General features: G+C 35.6%; 1 protein-coding gene across 4 annotated transcripts in view; it reads left to right on the top strand.

The window, feature by feature from the left end:
- The window catches only part of UBR1 (ubiquitin protein ligase E3 component n-recognin 1), a 143,621-nt gene that overhangs the window by 68,755 nt on the left and 53,147 nt on the right, over positions 1-21,719 (top strand). For all 4 annotated transcript variants that reach the window (XM_013055459.2, XM_004751218.3, XM_045067680.1 and 1 more), the window contains exons 20-29: positions 2,407-2,470; positions 4,485-4,609; positions 7,460-7,512; positions 10,549-10,651; positions 11,522-11,570; positions 12,178-12,332; positions 13,691-13,790; positions 14,742-14,851; positions 18,885-18,971; positions 20,301-20,482. In XM_013055459.2, the coding sequence (XP_012910913.1) occupies positions 2,407-2,470; positions 4,485-4,609; positions 7,460-7,512; positions 10,549-10,651; positions 11,522-11,570; positions 12,178-12,332; positions 13,691-13,790; positions 14,742-14,851; positions 18,885-18,971; positions 20,301-20,482 (1,028 nt within the window). The remainder of the gene's footprint in view (positions 1-2,406; positions 2,471-4,484; positions 4,610-7,459; positions 7,513-10,548; positions 10,652-11,521; positions 11,571-12,177; positions 12,333-13,690; positions 13,791-14,741; positions 14,852-18,884; positions 18,972-20,300; positions 20,483-21,719) is intronic.

The following is a 21,719-nucleotide window of genomic DNA, read 5'->3' as shown; positions in this document are numbered from 1 at the left end:
GTTCCATTGATCTATGTGACTGTTTTTGTGCCAATACCATACTGTCTTGATGACAGTAGGTTTGTAATATAGCTTGAAATCTGGAATCATGATACCTCCAGTTTTGTTTTTCCTTTTCAGAATTGCTTTGACTCTTTGGGGTCTTTTGTGGATACATACAAATTTTAGGATTGTTCGTTCTAACACTGAAAAATGCTTGTGGTATTTTGATAGGGGTTGCATTAAATGTATAGATTGCTTTGGTTAGTATAGACATTTTAATTATGTGTGTTTTCCTAATCCATGAGCATGGAATGCTTTTCTATTTCTTTGTATCCTTTTCAATTTCTTTCATAAATGTTTCTATAGTTTTCAGAGTACAGACCTTTTACTTCTGTAGTTAGATTTATTCCTAGGTATCATCTTGTTTGCAGTGCATTTGCATATGGGATTGATTCCTTGATTTCTTCTTCTGCTGCTTCATTGTTGATGTACGGAAATGCAACACATTTCTACACATTGATTTTATATCCTGCGACTTTACTGAATTTGGAAATGATCACTTAAGTTTTGGTGTCTTGTTTGTTTTTAACCCCAAAATTGGATCATTTTGTATGTGCTATTTTGTAATTTGCTTTCTCTGCTTAATGAGATATTATGCTTATGTTGTCTTGTCATTAAATAAATATACAAGCACATCATTTTTTACATCATAATTTTTTTTTAAGATTATGTATCTATTTATTTGACAGAGAGAGACAGCGACAGAGGGAACACAAGTGGGGGAGTGGGAAAGGGAGAAACAGGCTTCTCACTGAGCAGGGAACCCAACTCCGGGCTCGACCCCAGGACCCTGGGACCTTGACCTGAGCGGAAGTCAGATGCTTAATGACTGAGCCACCCAGGCACCCCTACATCATAATTTTTTATGGCTGCTTATTATTCTACTATATGATTACATTATACCTTAGTCCTCTATTGCTGAAGGGGTTTTCTAGTGTTTTGGTCTCTGAACCTTATGGTTTAAGCACTTGCCTAACATTATTCTGTTAAGATAACTTTTTAGAAGTAGATTTGCTGATGACAGTGTACTCTTTCTTAAGGCTCTTAATACAGATTGTCAAATTGCTCTTGGAAAAGTCACTCAGATTTACCCTGTCTACCACTGTGTACATCTGTAATGACACTGGTGTTTTTACTCTTCACTGAAGCAGTAGAAGCTGGTCTTTCATTTGTAGGTGTAGTTCTTTTTTTTTTTTTTTTAAAGATTTTACTTATTTATTTGACAGAGAGAAATCACAAGTAGGCAGAGAGGCAGGCAGAGAGGGAGGAAGGGAAGCAGGCCCCCTGCTGAGCAGAGAACCCGATGTGGGACTCGATCCCAGGACCCTGGAATCATGACCTGAGCCGAAGGCAGCGGCTTAACCCACTGAGCCACCCAGGCGTCCCAGTGTAGTTCTTTAATTAGCAGTGAGGCTAATCATGTTTTCTTGATTATTGGCCTTTTGCTCCCCCTTTCTGATAGTAAAGTATCTTTCTAGTCCTTCAACATTTTTTTCTGTTTTTGTCAAAGTTTTGTTTAATAAGGATATTCTTCATTTATTGTTATATTATTCACAATTTATTATTTGTTGTCTTATATAGTTTCATTATACCTTTAATGCTTTGAAATGTGATATGAATTTATAAAGGAGTCCTTACCTTACTTTGAATTCATGAATCATGTTATTTTATACCTTTACATTAGAAGTTAGTTGCAAAGGACCAAAGTATAGTATATAAAATATAAAGCTAATTTTTAGTCATTTTATACTCAGTGAAAAATGAGTATGTAATTTGCTACAGTGCTTAAGTAAGAGGTGTATTAAGGAAAGCTACTGTCACTGTAACTGGGATCTATTGTTTGAAGCCACTGTCCCACCCCACCAACCCAGATAAGAAGGAAATCATTAGAATTATTTTATTGACTTAAGGTTATATGGCAATGATCATGAAAACAGTAATATTTTTATTGAGTTACTACTTACCAGATACTGTGAACCTAATGGAATTTGATGTCCAAAAAGGGAATTATTTTTTTATAATTTTTTAAAAGATTTTATTTATTTATTTGACAGAGAGAAATCACAAGTAGATGGAGAGGCAGGCAGAGAGAGAGAGAGAGAGGGAAGCAGGCTCCCTGCTGAGCAGAGAGCCCGATGCGGGACTCGATCCCAGGACCCTGAGATCATGACCTGAGCCAAAGGCAGTGGCTTAACCCACTGAGCCATCCAGGCGCCCCCAAAAAGGGAATTATTCACCTAATAATCTGTTGTAGTCTGGAAGAAAATACTGGACTGCATAGGCCATGAGCCTGATCCAGAAATCTATGTCTTATGAAAGCTTTTGGTTCATATGTAACTAATTTATTCTCTTTTGATTCAATAGGATTTGATTAAACAATATAATACATTAATAGAGGAAATGCTTCAAGTCCTCATCTATATTGTAGGTAAGATTAAAACATGTTTGAAATAGGTTATAAGTTCTTTTTAGAGAGAACATGAATAAAAACTATAATTTATCATTTTACTTGTCTCCCAAACGTAGCATAGAATATTAGAGATTAATGTGACTAATATGAGTGATATATTTAGAGACCCAGCTTTTGAAAAAGCACAGCTCTATTATGTCTTTATTTTTCAATACCTAATTTATAATTGGTCTTGTTTGTAGAGGTCTGGAATACAGTTATCCTACTTAGAAATGTAGATGAAAAATATTTACCCATTGAGTGCTAAAAATCTTATTTACATATGAAATTTCAGTGTAAAATAGGTCTAAATAAAATATATTTTCGTCATGTCATTCTGTTAAATGACTGTGCAAATATTAGCCATACTTTTATTTTTTTATGGTCTATTTTATAGTCTGTTGGTTTTATCAGCTAAGTGAAAGTTCTTAACTTCTCATTCTAGCTGTTATTTCTTACGTTACTGCAGCAGACATGGCTTTACATTAGTACTTCCTGGTGAGGATTCTTGCCTTTAACTAAATCTGAAAACATGGGTTCATTTTACTTGTTGTGAAAGAGTTAATTATTTACTGGCTGCTTGTCTCAGCAGGAAGTATGATAAACCTTCATTGCTAAATGAGATGGAAATGTATAAAAGATTTTTAAATTAATGCTATGCATTATTAAATTATAAAAACTTGAGGGAAATTTTAATGTTTGTTCTTAGAATGCTATATGAAGAATTTCTAGTACTGTATTATTTTTTGCTATTTTACATTTTTACTGTTTTATTATTGTTACTGTTTTATTATTGTAAGTATTATTTTTCTGTTACTGCGTTTATCCAGATTTATTGGGTTTTTCCTCCTATGTGATTTGATTTTTAGTTCATGCTTGCTATATTCTTGAGTATAGTAAGTTCTTTGCTTTCAGGAGTCAACCATTTAATATATATCATTTATATATGTATAATTAACATATATAATTATATAATATTCTATAGTAATTACATGTTATATTATACATTGTATTATTAGTTATTTATATGTTATAGTATTATATATTATACATTATTGTTATTTATAATATGTTGATTATCTAGAGCATGCCATCTATATTCTTTGGGTCTCCGAGTCCTAATTTGTAAAATTTGAGGCTAATCTGTATTGTCTCTAAAGTTCCTTCTAACACTGAACTTCTGGGGGATTGTTTTAGTAAAGAAAATTGAAAGTTACAAAGTGCTTTACATATGTTAAGAGGAGTGATCTGTTTGAAATGAATTTATTTCACAAAAAGTCATTCTTTGGCTAATGTGTAGAATTTATCAAATCTCTTAGGCAAAAGTTTTCTGTTGTTATAAATATCATAGGACTTGGTATATATGTTGTTTTGAAAATCAGTTGTTACATAAGGCCAGTTACTGTAGGCCTTCTTTAGCAATTAGAATTAGGTGATATGACACTGGTGAAGTTCCCATAGTTAACTTAGCTATTTTTCTCTCTCCATTTGGCAGTTTATTGAAATGAAAAATGGAAGTGTGATCATGTGGGCATTAGCAACACCAGTCATTCCTGATACATATTATTTTAAGTATTTTGTTTTTGAGTTTTCACTGTTCTTTCTTAAAATAATAAGTAGAGACAAAATTGAAGATGGTCTCAAAAAGCTCTTGTTCAACAATGGTCACTGCTCTTTCGTGCCATGTACTTTGTTTTTTGATTTAGGAACACATGCTAGTTTAATTGAGGGGCCTTGTTTATAATGTGTGAGTATGTGTATGTATACTTATGTTTGTATAAATTATAAGAAAGCCTGTGTTCTTTAGATCTCTTCATTTCTCTTCCTCTGACTTTTACATAAAGACTTCTTTAGATTTTAGGAACATGTGCAAATAATTTTTGGTACCTCTCTCATGGACTTAACTGCCTTGTTCTGTGTATAAGTATTCCTGGTAGAAGAGATTTAAACAGAAAATAATTGTTTTACTTTTCCTTTTCATTGTTTGTATTAGGAGAGCGTTATGTACCTGGAGTGGGAAATGTAACCAAAGAAGAGGTCACAATGAGAGAAATTATTCATTTGCTTTGTATTGAACCCATGCCACATAGTGCCATTGCCAAAAATTTACCTGAGAATGTAAGTCCAATATTGTGTTTTACTCCATTCACCTTAAGATAGAATTTTTTTTCCTTTTTTGTTAATTGGAAACTACTTTGAAGTTTGAGGAAAACCTATTTAGCAAGTTTTGCAGATCTACAACTATCCATTCTTTAGTGGTATAAGCTTTAATTCTGAACTTTTGGGTAGGAACACTTTAGAAACATTATAGCTGTTTGGAAAACATCTTAGAATGAGAAACTCCTTGACTTTTTGTTAACTTTAAAATAAAATTTCTGTAGAGAAAAAGGGAGCTCCATGAAATACTATTTGGGTAGTGTATTAGTCTGGATCTGCAGACAGATATCAAGATAAAACATGTAAGGGTTTATTAGGAATGTTGTCTGTGAGAGAAAATGGTGAGGGAGTTTGAAAAAGCGGGGGGAGCCATAAGACTGTCAGGACTGATTCCAGGAGAAGGAAGGAAGGTAGGTTAGATAGAAGCATTCTAGACCACTGGTAATCTCCTCCAGGCTTGATGTCTTCCTGTATCCCAGAGTGAGCCTGCGTTAGTGTCTCTGCTGCCTCTGAGACCTTCAGTGTCATTCGCAGCACCACCACAGGTGATACTTATGTTTTTGTGTATACTGATAGTCAAAGTAGTAGTCCTAAAGACTATGAGTCTCATATTTCTAATTATGAATTAGAATAATGATTCTTTTTTTTTATTTTAATTTTTTAAAATATTTTTTAAAGGTTTTATTTATTTATTTGACAGAGAGAGAGAGATCACAAGTAGTCAGAGAAGCAGGCTGAGGGGGAGGAAGAAGTAGGCTCCCCACCCAGCAGAGAGCCCAATGTGGGGCTCGATCCCAGGACCTGGGATCATGAACTGAGCTGAAGGGAGAGACTTAACCCACTGAGCCATCCAGGCACCTAGAATGATGATTCTTTTTTTTTTTTTTTTTTTTTTTAAAGATTTTTATTTATCTACTTGATAGACAGAGAGAGATCACAAGTAGGCAGAGAGGCAAGCAGAGAGGGGGGGGGGAAGCAGGCTCCCCGCTGAGCAGAGAGCCCGATGCAGGGCTCGATCCCAGGACCCTGAGATCATGACCTGAGCTGAAGGCAGAGGCTTAACCCACTGAGCCACCCAGGCGCCCCAAGAACGATGATTCTTAAAAGAGGATTAGACTTATCTATTATCAAGGTGTTCTGGAGAAGCAGAGAGATAAGCTTGGACTATAGGTCATTTTTCCCAAAAAATATTTGTATCTTTTTCCAGTTCCATTGTTAACTGATTCTCAAACTAACCATTTGGTATAACACCTTCCTAATTTCTGTATATCCATCTACCAATTTTATAATTATTAATACATTTTAAGACTAAATTACTTTTTATTTACTTATTTAAATTTTATTTATTTATTTGACAGAGATCACAAGTAGGCAGAGAGGCAGGCAGAGAGAGGGGGGGGAAGCAGGCTCCCCGCTGAGCAGAGAGCCCCATGTGGGGCTCCATCCCAGGACCCTGAGATCATGACCTGAGCTGAAGGCAGAGGCTTAACTCACTGAGCCACCCAGGCGCCCTGAGACCAAATGTCTTTTTTTTAAAGATGTATTTATTTGAGAGAGAGCCCATGAGTACAAGAGTGGGGGGAGGGGTAGATGGAGAGAATCCTCAAGCAGACTCCCCACCAAGTGCAGATTCCAATGTGGGGTCCAATCTCATGACCTAAAAGATCATGACCTGAGCTGAAATCCAGAGTCAGGTGTTCAACTGATTGAGCCACGCAGGCGCCCCTAAATTACATTTTTTCTTAGCATATTTCTAGGCAATCCTATCAGTGAAATAGTAGGTTTAGATTCTGGATTTTTTTCCTAATTCATATTAAAATAATTCAAAATCTTAAGAATATGTAACTATGTGCAACCTAAAATAATTTCACATACCACTAGTGATGTACATACCATACTTTGCAAAAAGAAAGCTTTAGGGCATACTCTAACTTCATTGCTTATCCCAAGTGCATTACTATTTTTTTTTTAAGATTTTATTTATTTATTTGTCAGAGAGAGAGAGAGAGAGAGAGCACAAGCAGGCATTGTGGCAGGTAGAGGCAGAGAGAGAAGCAGGCTCCCCACCAATGAAGGAGCTCAATGCGGGACTCAATCCCAGGAACCTGGGATCATGACCTGAGCCGAAGGCAGCAGCTCAACCGACTGAGCCACCGAGGCATCCACCAAGTGCATTGTTTTTAAAGGAAGTTAAATATCATAATTTTTGCACAACTATGGGGATCTGTGAGCTTGCTTTGGTATCTTGATTTTGTCCTTATCCTGATTTTAAATGACTTCATAAAAAAAATTACTTGATTAAGGAAAAGTTCCAGCCAATCAGAAAATTATTATAATGCAGAAGCCGGAATCAAATGTATATTTGGGCATCTACATGTATTTTGCTCTAGGTCCCATTTATGTTATAACCTTGGTTTTAGGTATTGGTACAGCATGGACATGTGCTTAAATGATGTGGATGATTAACACATTACATAAAGGAAAGCTTTTTTTCTCTGAACTGTTGGGCGGGTGTGTGTGTGTGTGTGTGTGTGTGTGTGTGTGTGTGTATGTATATACATATGGGGACAGACTTAGATAAAATTTCTTCCGTAAGCAGTTTATTTATAGATTTTATTTCTGTTAAGAAATTGGTTCTTCAAAACAAAGCTAATTGGCTTCAGACCTCATTTTTTTTATATTAGAAGTTGATCTTTTTTTATTGCTTACAAAGTACTTCCAGAATGTTGTTGAAATGTATTTCAGTTCACAATAAGAGAAGGAAAAGTCATAACATGAAGGTAAAAAATGACAAAAATATTGTTTCAACAGGAAAATAATGAAACTGGCTTAGAGAATGTCATTAACAAAGTGGCCACATTTAAGTAAGTACTTAATATTTATGCTTATTCTGAGAGATAGACCAATCTTTGTTCTTGTACTTTGGATACTTTGTAGAAGCTCTGAATTCCTTGCCTGAACTCCCAAGAACAAGAGCGGAGGACAGATTAAAAAGGGTGAAAATGAGAGGCATACAATAAGCACTTTGGTATGTGTTTGTTGAAGAAATGAGTATCTTTGACAGGTGTATGAGAAATACTCATTTATGATACTAAATGATTTAGATGATAAGACAGTTGACCCTTCAAAATGGGTTTGAATAGCATGGGTCCACTTATTTGTGGAGTTTTTACAGTACAGTACTATAAGTGTATTTTCTCTTCATTATGATTTTCTTAAAAACATTTTCTTTCTTCCAGTTTACTTTATTATAGAATACAGTATATAATACATCTAACATACAAAATATATGTATCAATCAACTAATTATGTTATTAGTAAGGCTCCTGATCAGTTAGGGTATTAATAGTTTAGTTTTCTATTGATAAAAGAAATAGAAGATGAATAAACAAATAGAAAGATATTCCATGGTCATGGGTTGGAAGAATTAATATTTTTAAATGTCCAGATAATTCAAAGCAATCTGTAGATTTAGTGCAATCCCTATCAAAATACCAATAGCATTTTTCACAAAACTGGAACAGATAATACTAAAAGTTGTATGAAACCACAAAAGACAAATAGCCAAAGAAATCTTAAGAAGAACAGAGCTAGAGGTATCACAATTCCAGATTTCAAGATACACAACAAAGATAGTAACCAAAACTGTATGGTCAGATTGGCTAAAATCAAAAACACAAAAAACAGCACGTGTTGGTGAGGATGTGGAGAAAAAGGAACCTTCTCACGCTGCTAGTGGGAATACAAACTTGTGCAGCCACTCTGGAGAACAGTTTGGAGGTTCCTCAATAAGTTAAACGTAGAACTACCTTATGATCCAGTAATCGCAGTACTGGATATTTACCCAAAAAGTACAGAAACACTAATTCAAAGGAATACATGCACCCCATGTTTATTGCAGCATTACTTACAATAGCCAAATTATGGAAGCAGCCCAAGTATCCATCAAAAGATAAATGGAAAAACAAGAGGTGTTATTACTCAGCCATAAAAAAGAATGAAATTGGGCACCTGGGTGACTTACTTGTTAAGCGTCTTCCTTCGGCTCAGGTCATGATCGCAGGGTCCTGGGATCGAGGCCCACATTGGGCTTCCTCAGGAAGCCTGCTTCCCCCTCTCCCACTCCCCCTGTTTGTGTTCCCTTTCTCTGTCTTTCTGCCAAATAAATAATAAAATCTTAAAAAAAAAAAAAAAGAATGAAATCTTGCCATTTGCTGCAACATAGCCAGAGCTAGAGAGTGTAATGCCAAGGGATATAAGTCAGTCAGAGAAAGACCAATACCATATGATCTCACTCATATGTGGAATTTAAGAAATAAAACAAATGAATAAAGGGGTAAAAAGAGAGAGAGAGAGAAACCAAGAAACAGACTTGAAAATAGAGAACAAACTGGTGATTGCCAAAGGGAAGCTTGGTGGGGGATGGGTGAAATATATGATGGGAAGATTAAGGAGTGCACTTGTGATGAGCACTAGGTGTTGCATGGAATTGTTGAACCACTGTATTTTACACCTGAAACCAATATAACACTGTTAACTATACCGGAATAAAACTAATTTTTTAAAAATGGTATGTTACTGGCACAAAAAAGGCACATAGATCGATGGAATAGAAAAGAGAGCCCAGAAGTAAATGCACAATTAACATGGTCATGTTGCCTCAAGGAGGCAAGAATATACAATGGGGAAAACATAGTCTCCTCAGTAAGTGATACTGGGAAAAAATTGGACAACTTGATATAAAAGAATGAAACTGGACACTACCTATTAACACCATACACAAAAATAAAAATATCATGATAAAAGACTCTAATGTGAGACCTAACACCATAAAAATCCTAGAAGAGAACACAGGCAGTAATTTCTCTGACATCGGCCATAGCAGCATTTGTATAAATGTCTCCTGACAAGTGAAACAAAAGCAGAAATAAACTATTGGGGGATGACATTAAAATAAAAAGCTTTCGCACGGTGAAGGAAATCATCAACAAAACAAAAAAGCCGTATACATTTGAATGGGAGATTTTATAATTCTTTGGTTCTTTGAGACACATGAAATGGAAATAAGATTTTAAGTGGATCAGTTCTTGAAATTCAAAAAGTTCCTATTGGTAGTGAATTTCTACTTTTTATAGTATTATATTCATAAATAAATTACTAGTTTTAAATAACTTAAAATAGGATGTAGCTTTTTTTATGGTTTAATAATAACACATTTCACTTAAAAATTCAGTAGAAACCAAAAGCTGTTTAATGTGCTGAACAAATATGATGTATTTCTTTTGGCTTTGATGCTTTTCCTTATAGTACTGTATAAAAAATTCAAACCTGCTTTTTCTTTCTTTCTTTCTTTTTAAGATTTATTTATTAGGGGGAGAGATAAAGTGTGTGAACTCGTTCACACATAGGGGGAGGGGCAGAGGGAGACAGAGAATCTCAAGCAGACTCCTCGCTGAGCACAAGCTGAACACAGGGCTCCATTTTACAATCCTGAGCTCATGACTTGAGCCAAAATCAAGAGTTGGAAGCTTAATGACTGAGTCACCCAGGTGTCCCAACACTGTATTTTCATCTACAATTTGGTATCTCACTACCATTTTAGAAAGTCTTAGCAAATTAAGTAGGGCATGAGATCGGGACTATATAATATAAACTTCTCAGATTTACTTAAATTTCTTAATTATGAAACACAGCTTGGCTGTTATCAGGACTTTGAGCTTACAATGTAGGTTTTTAGTTTTACTGTTGGAATAAAATTAGTCATTTCAGTTTAAGCAAGCTAATTGATAAATGATCATATTTCTTCTAGATTTTGACAGTTGGATTAATTTTTAGGTTCTTATTATGTCAATATTTTATACTACAACAACACTGCAGTACATCTCTATATTTCTGTTTAGGAAACCAGGTGTGTCAGGCCATGGAGTTTATGAACTGAAAGATGAATCATTGAAAGACTTCAACATGTACTTTTATCATTATTCCAAAACTCAGCATAGCAAGGTAGGAAAAAATATCCTCTTCGGTAAATAAGCCTTAAATCCTTTATGGTTCCTAACTCCACAGAAAATTTCTTGGTTTTTCTGTAGTTTCATACTGATTCTCACCAATAGAGGCCATTATCTCACCCAAGAAACTGAAATTGAATCAGTAATGTCTACTAGTGTACAGGGAACATTTAAATTTTTCTGATTTACTAGAAATTATCCTTTATCACTGTGTCATGGGGAGGAGGATTCAGTCAAGAATCCTGCACTTCATTTGGTGTCATGTTTCTGTAGTCCCTTTTAATTTAGGGTAATCTTTTTGCATTTTTTGTGTTTCATAATACTGCCATTTATCTGTAGAGTACAGGCTACTGATCTTTTAAAATACCCTACATTCTGGATATGCCTAATTGTATTCTCATGGTTAGAATTAAGTTAAACTTTCTGGGGCAAGAATATTACATAGGTAATAAATTGTTTCACATTAGTAGGCACATAATGTCTATTTGTCCCATTAAGGGTAATGTTAAGTTTGATCATTTAGGGTGATATTTGAACTTGTCCTTATAAATATGAATGAATAATTTCTAGCCCATAGTATGATGCCCTGAATAAACATTAGGCACTGAAAGAGTATTATAGACTGGAAGAATGGGGAGTAAAGTCTTGAAAAGGGATGTTACTCATCTGGTTTGCCGTGGCTTTTCCTAGGATAGTCATTTTATTTCTGGCACAAGGTAACATTTTGAATACATACTTAGTATGTGTTTTGGTGGGCTCCTGGATCTTTCCTGCTTGCTTCAAAGTATCAAACATTTATTTCATGTTTGCCAAACAATATATTTAAAGTTGCTGTTTGTTTGTTTGTTTGTTTTTTGATACGTAGGCAGAACATATGCAGAAAAAAAGGAGGAAACAGGAAAACAAAGATGAAGGTAAAAAGTGAGATTCTGAATGGACTTATTTTTTAAGATTTTGTTTTTTTTATTTTGAGAGAGAGTGAGCAGGGGGTGGGGTTGAGGAGGAGGGAGAGAGACAAGCTGACTCCACTCTGAGTGCAGAACCCAATGCAGGGCTCAGTCTCACAGGCCTAAAGATCATAATCTGAGCCAAAATCAAGAATCAGATGCTGAACCAGCTGAACCTCCTAGGTGCCCCAGAACAGACTACTTTTGACTATTTTCTGTGGTTTTTATATCAGCAAAACATATGGTATTTTTCATTTTTGTTTTCATTGTTTTTTAAGGGTGGGCAACTAGTGGAAGTACAAAGAATCTGTTAATTCTTGTCCTCATATTAAGATATGACTTATTCAATGGCAATAGAATTTTTTAATTTATAGCAAATAGAGTTTATTTTGGGTGACTGATACAGTAACTTATATTTCCCTTGACATCGTTGTGTTCAGTGCTTTAAAGGTAACAAAAATCATTTGTTGTTTTGCATATAATATGTGATTTTGACATATGCAATTTAGCATGTAGGATAACCCAAATAAAAATTACTTGTTTGTCTTCTGCTGCCCATCTCCCATCACTATAGCGTTACCACCTCCACCACCTCCTGAATTCTGCCCTGCTTTCAGCAAAGTGGTTAACCTTCTCAACTGTGATATCATGATGTACATTCTCAGGACCATATTTGAGCGGGCAATTGACACAGATTCTAACTTGTGGACTGAAGGAATGCTTCAGATGGTATGTATACTTGAAATATTTTTTCTGCTTTCAAAATTATTTCTACATGATGGGGTTTGTGAGGAACCAGGAAGGAGCAGATCTTTGGTTCCAACTTTGTAACTTCAGTCAGAACCACACTAGAGCACCTGAGACCTAGGGGTCATTAAAAATAGTTTAGATTTGGTGCAGACTTTTTTAGTCATACATTCTCATGTTTTTAGTATCCTTACTCTTTTGAGAACCATTTATATTCGAAAAAACAAATTAAAATCCTGCCCTGCTAATAATAAGTTGGTATATCCTTATTGCATCATAATTTTCTGTATTTCTTATTTCACTTGTATTATGACCAAATAATGATTAGAAGACAGACTTGAATCTTGGGTTACCCCATTTCCTATTTAGGAGCAAAGAATAATTTCTCCATTGGTATGTGGGTATAATTATTTCATTAAGTTTTTATAGGAAGTAGCTAATTAAGTGGAAGTGGGTATTTTTTCTTGGTATTGTTATAATTAGTTAATAATGTCACCTTTGGTAGCTATAACTAGGTATTTATTTAACTTAATTTAAAATTTAATTAATTTAATTTAATTAGTTTTCTTTCTTCCTTGGCTGTTATTGGTCTGGAGGTTCTAAATGCTGGTCATACCATATGTGTATCTCAGTTTTTGTTATGGTAAATACATGACTAAAAATTTCAGGCCATGGAGATATATTTGAAATCAAAGGTTAAAATTTCTAACCCTACCCCTAGTGTCCTACCTAGGAGATAACCACTGTTAAAGGTTTGTATCTTCTGGAAATCATTACACATTAGCATGTACTGGCCTGTTTCATTCTCGATAGATGTATGTTCTGTTGTATGGATATGTATAGTGCATTTAACCTGTCTCCTGTTACTAGACATTTAGGTTGTTTCCAGGTCTCTCTATAGCACTAAAATGAATATCCTTGTACAAATATCTTTGCATACTTGAGTGTATCTGTCATACTGATTTCTAATATTAGGTCTGTATTTTTACATTTTGAATAAATATCATCACTGGCATTCAAAATATTATACCAATTACTTTGCCATTACCAGTGTGGTGAAAAGTGCCTGTTCCCAGCACCTCAGCCAGCTCTGTATTTTACTAAACTCTAAAATTTTTGCCACTCTAATAGGTGAAAAACAGGATGGTCTTGTTTCAGTTCACATTTCTTTAAGTGAGGTTGGACATTTTCATATGTGTATCATTTCACTTTCTATGAACTGCTTGTTCATAACCTTTGCCCCTTTTTTATCTGTCAGATTGCTTCTTTTTTACCTTCATTTAAGGTATATTTACGTAAGGAAGCACAGTTTTATAGATCTTTTCATATTCCTCTTTCAGGCATTTCATATTCTGGCATTGGGTTTACTAGAAGAAAAGCAACAGCTTCAAAAAGCTCCTGAAGAAGAAGTGACATTTGACTTTTACCATAAGGCTTCAAGTATGTTTTAATATTAATTTTCAGCATAGCTTCAGCTAGTTACCAATTTGTAAGTGAAAGTTTAGCTCTTACAGAGTCTTAATCTACCACTCCTTAAAAAATAGACAATCCTGAAATTAAGACTTTCCCTAGCATCTTTAGTTCTTAACTGTTTTCAACAGTAAAAATAGGTTTTTAATCCCCTACTACAATCTTTTTTACTCCTTAAACCCCCTCCTTTTTTTGAGTGGGGATGCATACATCGATGATTTCTTACGTTCATTCTTTGTCTCAGTATTACAAATATTTACTACTTATCACCATAACATTCATACTACCCATCCATGGAAGATACTTATGTTCCGGAATGTAAAATGATTGTAGACATCTGAGTGAATGATAATGTGTTTGTCTTGCACTGTTTTCTTCCTATCAGAAAAGGATAGGTTTAGATTAGATTGTTTTTAAGATGTATTTTGATTTATTTATTAAATTAAGACAGTTTCATCAAAGCACATTCCAAGGACATTGATTACGGGACCAATAGGAAAAAGGTATCTCATGTTTTGTTTCTAGACTATACTTTTTAGGTCCTCGAAGACATCACAAACCTCTTCAGTTTATGACTATAAAAAGCCCCCACTTTCAAATTTTTGGAAGCCTTGTTTCTCATTAACTACTTTTACTAGATAGTGAGCCAAGTGGAGGAAAGGGGAGAGTCAGATCATTAAAGGTAGCTTTGACTAGCGGCCCCAGTGGAAATTGTATTACAAGTTCTAAAATAATTCAAGTTTTTCAAGTTGTTTAATTTAGTACTGAGTACTTTATGACATTGCAGATTCTTATGTTGAAAAATTAATGTAGTTAAGGGAGTGATTATGAACTTTGGTTATCAATGTGAATAACATAACACTAAAGATTATAATTATGAAGATTTTTGTTTATGATTTTAACTTTTGTGTTTTAAAAAAGGATTGGGAAGTTCATCCATGAATGCTCAGAATATACAAATGCTTTTGGAAAAACTCAAAGGAATTCCCCAGTTAGAAGGCCAGAAGGACATGATAACATGGATACTCCAGGTGAACTTGATAAATAAACTGTATCATATCTTGGTTTAAAGATTGAAGAATCCTCTGTCTGTAATGTTAAACCACTCTTCTCCAGTTGTAAAGTCATTTACCACTGATTTCATGGTCACTCACATTTTTTCATGTTTTTTCATGTTTTAGTGGAAGTATTGTTTTTTTTTTTTATAAACTAAGATTTATTCCTTTGTGTCATTATTCAGTCAGCATCTGTTGCATGCCTGTTATGTGCCAGGGTCATTTCTGGACTCTGAACAGCACAGATAAGGTGCTTGCTATCATGGAGCATACACTAGTTGAGGTACAGGCAGTGCACAAGAAAAGGATAATTCAGTAGAGAATAGAGGGTAATTTCAGATGAGTAATCTGAAAGGCCTCTTTTGGGGCACTTGGGTGGCCCAAGTTAAGTTGGCTAAGCATCCATCTCTTGGTCAGCTCAGGTCATGATCTCAGGGTTGTACCATCAAGCCCCTTGTCAGGGTCTGCACTCAGGGTGAAGTCTGCTTAAGATTCTCTGTCCCTCTCCCTCCACTCTTTTGGCTAGTGCATGTTCTTTCTCTCTCTCTCTCTCTCTCTCTCTCTTTCAAATAAATAAATCTTTAAAAAAAAAAAAATCCTCAGGGGCGCCTGGGTGGCTCACTGGGTTAGGCCGCTGCCTTCGGCTCAGGTCATGATCTCAGGGTCCTGGGATCGAGCCCCGCATCGGGCTCTATGCTCAGCAGGGAGCCTGCTTCCCTCTCTCTCTGCCTGCCTCTCTGCCTACATGTAATCTATCTGTCAAATAAATAAACAAAATCTTTAGAAAAAAAAAAATCCTCATTTAGGAGATAACATTGAAACTGAATGACATGGAGCCAGACTTTAAAAATCGGGAGCAGTATTCCACAAAAAGGAAACAGCACTGCAGAATCTCTAAGGTGGCCAGAAAAGAAGGCCAGTATGACTGAATCACAATGAGGGAGGGAGAGAAAGGCAGCAAGGTCACAGGATAAGCCAAGAGCAAGATCATATAGATAGAACCTGACAGGTGAGGGTAAAGTGGTGGATGTTATTTTTGAGGATAGTGGGAAACAAGTGAAGGATTTTAAGTGACATAATCTGGTCTCTACTTCTGTAAGATCACTGTGGCTCCTCTGGTATAAGTGGATTATAGGGGACAAGAGTAAAAGCAAGGAAACTATTAGAATACTGCTGCAGAGGGATGCCTGGGTGGCTTGGTTGGTAAAGCGTCTGCCTTCAGCTCAGGTCGTGATCTCAGGGTCCTGGAACCAAGCCCCATGTCAGGCAGCCTGCTCTGCAGGAGTCTGCTTTTCCCTCTCCCTTTACCCCTACCACCTGCTTGTGCTCTCTCTCTCTCTCTCTCTCAAAAAAATAAAAAAAGTAATAAAATAAAATCTTGAGGGATGCCTGGGTGGTTCAGTCGGTTGAGCCGCTGCCTTCGGCTCAGGTCATGATCCCGGGTTCCTGGGATCGAGTCCTGTATCGGGCTCCTTCCTTGGCAGGGAGCCTGCTTCTCTCTCCACCTCTGCCTGCTTGTGCTCACTCGCTCTCTGACAAATAAATAAATAAAATCTTAAAATAAAATCTTGAAAGAAAGGAAAAAAAGAAAACTGTTGCAGAAATCCTGTTGAGAAATGAGCATGACCAAGACTCAGATGCAGATGGTGAGAAGCTGAACTGATTCAGGTGTAATTTGGTGGCAGAATGTATAGAATTTGCTGATAGATAATGGTGGAAAGGATGAGGGAAATGAAGGAGTGAAAAATGAATCGAATTTGGAGCTTGAACTGTTGAGTGGAAGCTGCTGCCTTTGGGGAGGAGTGAATAGGGGTAGGGAGAGAAGCCAAGGAACATTACCTTAATGGGAAACCCTCCACATGGAAACATGAAACCAAGATTATGGAGCTTCCCCTCACTGTGTTTAAAAAACGATTCTGATGTGGTAAGCAAGATAAGTGTTTTGATAACTAGAATATGGAGTGATTATTTTCCATATTCATATCAGTTGGAGGTCTTTGTACTGATTTGTACTTCAAGAAGTCAGCTTTTTTGGTAACTAGAGATACTCCTTATACATGCTTGGTATGTATGATGTTATTATTAAGGTTTCTCTTGGAATAGAATTCCCAAGTATTTAGTATTTGTGTTAAATTTGCCAATATAATCATTTTAAAAATATAAAATCAAAACATAAATATTCAACTCTTATTAAGAAAATAAATTAGGGGGCATCTGGGTGGCTCAGTGGGTTCAGTGTCTGCCTTCAGCTCAGGTCATGATCCCAGGGTGCTGGGATTGAGCCCCACATTGGGCTCCTTGCTCAGTGGGGAGCCTGCTTCTCCCTCTCCCTCTGCTTGCTGCTCCCCTTGCTTGTGCTCTCTCTCACTCTCTCTCTCTCTCTCCGTCAAATAAATAAATAACATCTTTTTTAAAAAAATAAAGGTGCCATGGGGGCACCTGGGTAGCTTAGTTGGTTAAGTGTCTGCTTTTGGCTCAGGTCCTGATCCTGGCGTCCTGGAATCGAGCCCTAAGTCGGTATCCCTGCATGGAATTTCCTTTTCCCCTCTCTCTCTCCTCCTGCCCCCAGCTTGTGTGTGCTCTCTCACTCTCTCTCTCTCTCAAATAAATGAAATCTAGAAAAGAAAAAAATCGAAGCAGCTGGGTATTTCAGTCAGTTCAACTCTTGATTTCAGCTCAGGTCTTGATCTCAGGGTTTTGAGTTCAAGCCCCACCTTGGCCTCCACAGTGGGCATGGAGCTTATTTAAAAGAAAAAAAAAGGAAAAAGAAATTGAACTGCATTTAGTTCAACATTTATATTCTGTAATCACAATGTTATCTATTGGAGAACCATTTCCAAAAATTTATTTTCTTTTAGAAAATAAAAGAAAATAAATTTTCTTTTTATTTTATGGGGTGCCTGGGTGTCTTGGTTGAGCAACTGCCTTCAGCTCGGGTCATGATTCTGGAGTCCCGGGATTGAGTCCCATTTTGGGCTCCCTGCTCAGTGGGGGGTCTGAGTCTCCCTCTGACCTTCCCCCTCTCATACCTACTCTCTCATTCTCTCTCTCTCAAATAAATAAATAAAATTTTTAAAAAAAGAATACCAAAGTTTATTATCAAGATGTACAAAATGTACAAGTATCAGTTCTTATAATCATTGCATATTTTCCCCAAATGTTTAATATAAAGTTGTGTTGTAAGTTCCTTGTGGGAGGTTTTTATACATGAGAATGAGACTCCAAAATATAAACAAGTTTTGGGGAGGTACCATCCTATTGTTGAAACTTTGATTTTTGTTAAAAAAGAATGAGACTGATCTACATAAGCTATTGTGGAAGTATCTCTACAGATAATTGTTTAAGTGAAAAAGAGATAGGAAATGGTATATATGATAGGGTTGTTTCTGATGAGAATATATGTAAATATAAGGAAATATATATTCTGATAATGTTTTTTTCTGGCAAAAGGAGAGGGAGAGAGAGAATCTTAAGCAGGCTCCACACCCAGAGTGGAGCCCCACGCAGGGCTTGCTCTCATGACCCTGAGATCATGAACTGAGCCAAAATCAAGAGTTGGATGCTTAACTGACTGAGCCACCCAGGTACCCCCTAATAATCTTAATTTTGAGGAGAGCAACTGGCATCAGGAAAAGAGGATTTCACTTTCCATTTTGTATTTTTGTCTTTATATATCTTTGTACTAAAAATGTTATTTTAAATTAAAGAGAAATTTTTTCTCCTGACAAAAGTATGGATATGCTCATACCTGCAGATGAAATCAGCAGGTATGCAGCCTCCCTTGGCTGTATTGCTCATCAACTGGGGGAGGTTTGGCATAGTCAGGAGTCACTTTTTATATGCTTGAAATATTTATATAACTGTTTACATGTGTAACTATTTGTGTGTGTGTATGTCAAATTTAAGTCTAAGACATTTGTGACATATGACTAAATCAAATTAGGGAGTTTTTCTGGTTTCTGGTTAGTCTAACCAAATCTTCTTTTAACCTTTCATCTGTTTGTCATAGATGTTTGACACAGTGAAGCGATTAAGAGAAAAATCTTGTTTAATTGTGGCAACTACATCAGGATCAGAATCTATTAAGAATGATGAGGTAATAACATTATAATAATGGTGATCTTCTTTGTCTTTGAACTTCACTGGTGTAAAAGAGCTGCTGCTTTTTTGTTAGAAGGAACCTGTAGTTTATGAGATGTCCATCTTCTTTTGCTTGTGTTTCTATATTACAGAGATTAGTGGTATTTGACATACAGTTGTCCAATATAAAGTATATATTTTATAAAAGCAGAGGAAATTGATGTACAATGGAGCTCTGTTGGAAATACCATATTTTATTAATTTTTAAAATATTTTAATATCTGAAATTGGAATATAGCCTATAATTAATTACTTATAATTTTTTTTATTTCTTTCCAGCATAACAGTATTCATTGTTTTTGCACCACACCCAGTGCTCCATGCAATATGTGCCCTCCTTAATACCCACCACCTGGCTCCCCCAACCTCCCACCCCCCGCCCCTTCAAAACCCTCAGGTTGTTTTTCAGAGTCCATAGTCTCTCATGGTTCACCTCCTCTTCCAATTTCCCTCAACTCCCTTCTCCTCTCCATCTCCCCATTTCCCCCATGTTATTTGTTGTGCTCCACAAATAAGTAAAACCATATGATAATTGACTCTCTCTCTTGACTTATTTCACTCATCATAATCTCTTCCAGTCCCAAATGACTTATAATTTAATCAGCAGCATTCTTTTCTTAGCGCAACATAAGATAATGGTAGATCTTAGATTCAATGAAGTCTGGTAATATTTAGGTTACAAAATACTATAATATAACAAATCAAGTTTTGATGATTCTAATCTTAAAATTATGAGAATACTACTACTTGTGATTTTTTTTTTTTATTACTTGTGATTTTTAACTATCCCTCCTAAAAGAAAAACACTGGACTTAAGTTAGATAGAAACAATAAAAAGACACTATATATCTCAGTAATATTTTAAGTTCTCAGTTTTAGCACTGCATCTAGCAGTAAGTGTTAGGTTTCTAGTAGTAACTGTTAGATATCATCAAGTTGGGTAAAATTGATTAAATGTCGTTGATTGAATGATTGAGTTATGATTTAAAAATTTTTTCTTCTAACTTTATTTCTTAATCTACCTGCATTGAGTATAAAAGACAATTTATTAGATATTCAAGGTACTTGTGCCTTTTACATTGAATTATTGAAATAACCAGAAGAGCAATTAGTTGTGTGATACATGGAGCCTGCTTGCTCATTTTGAGACATCAGATTGCATCTAGTCTTAAGTGGTAATTAAATTTCATCAGACTTTAACTCTAGGGAATTTTTCCTGACTGAACAATATATGTAAATTTCAACAAGAGATCTTACCTAATTTTTTGTGATTTCTTAATACCAGGTTACTCATGATAAAGAAAAAGCAGAACGGAAAAGAAAAGCTGAAGCTGCTAGACTGCACCGCCAGAAGATAATGGCTCAGATGTCTGCCTTACAGAAAAACTTCATTGAAACTCATAAACTCATGTATGACAGCACCTCGGAAATGTCTGGAAAAGAAGACTCCATTATGGAGGAAGAGAGGTAAAACCAAGCAAAACTAGAAATTAGCAACTCAGTTTTGTGGAGGGAAAATGACATGTTGACTTTATTTATTTATTTTTTTTGACATGTTGATTTTAAATAAAATTTTTCCAAAATATATTTTATAATAGGAGAAATTACATTATTTTTAAACTAGGAAAGGTACAGTGAAAGCTCTTAAGGTACTTAATGAATGTAAATTTATGTTCATAAGCAGTTCAAGTGCACAGTAGTTTGGTGAGAGGCTTTATGCACAAAAAGATACAAAAATGGGAATGGCAAAAATCGAGATCAACTTATGTTATCTTGTATGCACAGGCTCTTTTTTTTAATGTTAAAATGTAGGTACTAATTGTACTTTTTGTTTCTTTGAACTTATAAATTTTCTTTTATATTAGCATATATGTTGCAGAATATATTACATAATGCACAGACTCTTAGATGCACATTTATGTATCAGTTCAAATATTTCACATCTTTTTTATGATACCTGCTAAAAATGACTGTGGTTATTACAAATTGAAAAAAAATCCTTCACTTGAAAAAGGTAGTTTATGTTCATTTTTTTTTCTTAAAGTTTTTTCTTAAAGAGAAAGAAGACAGTGCCCATAGTTGTGGTCATGGATAGCACGGTAGAAAATGGGAATCAGTAAGTCTAGTGTTGTGGGTCTCATTGTGGTTTGCTTTTGGGGAAATCAGTTACCCTGCTGGGGGTCACGCTTTGTGGGAGGTTTTATAGATATACTAAGAAAAAGAGACAAAATAAGGGTACTTTTAAAAGCATTCCAATTGGGGCACCTGGGTGGCTCAGTGGGTTAAAGCCTCTCCCTTCGGCTCAGGTCATGATCCCAGGGTCTTGGGATCGAGCCCCACATCAGGCTTTCTGCTAAGCAGGGAGCCTGCTTCCCTTCCTCACTCTCTCTGTGCCTGCCTCTCTGGCTACTTGTAATCTCTGTCTATCAAATAAATAAATAAATAAATAATAAAAGCATTCCAATTTAAAATATTATAAATACCTCCTATGCTTATTTTTCAAAACAAGCTTCCATTGCTCTTTAAACAATGTGTGTTGTAGATAGTTTTAGGAAATTCTGCCTTTGTAATAACAGTAGTAACATTATCCATAATGCATCTGTAGTCCTCAAGTTGAATATGCTAACAAGGACCCTAAGGATGAAGACTGTATATTTTAAAGATAAAAAAAGATATGAAGGTAAAGGTATCCTTGGGTGATGAT

Source organism: Mustela putorius, unplaced genomic scaffold, assembly GCF_011764305.1.
Source record: "Mustela putorius furo isolate JIRA1106 unplaced genomic scaffold, ASM1176430v1.1 tig00003898_pilon_pilon_pilon, whole genome shotgun sequence".
In the NCBI taxonomy this organism is placed as follows: Eukaryota; Metazoa; Chordata; class Mammalia; order Carnivora; family Mustelidae; genus Mustela; species Mustela putorius.
This window is presented reverse-complemented; position numbering and strand designations above follow the sequence as displayed.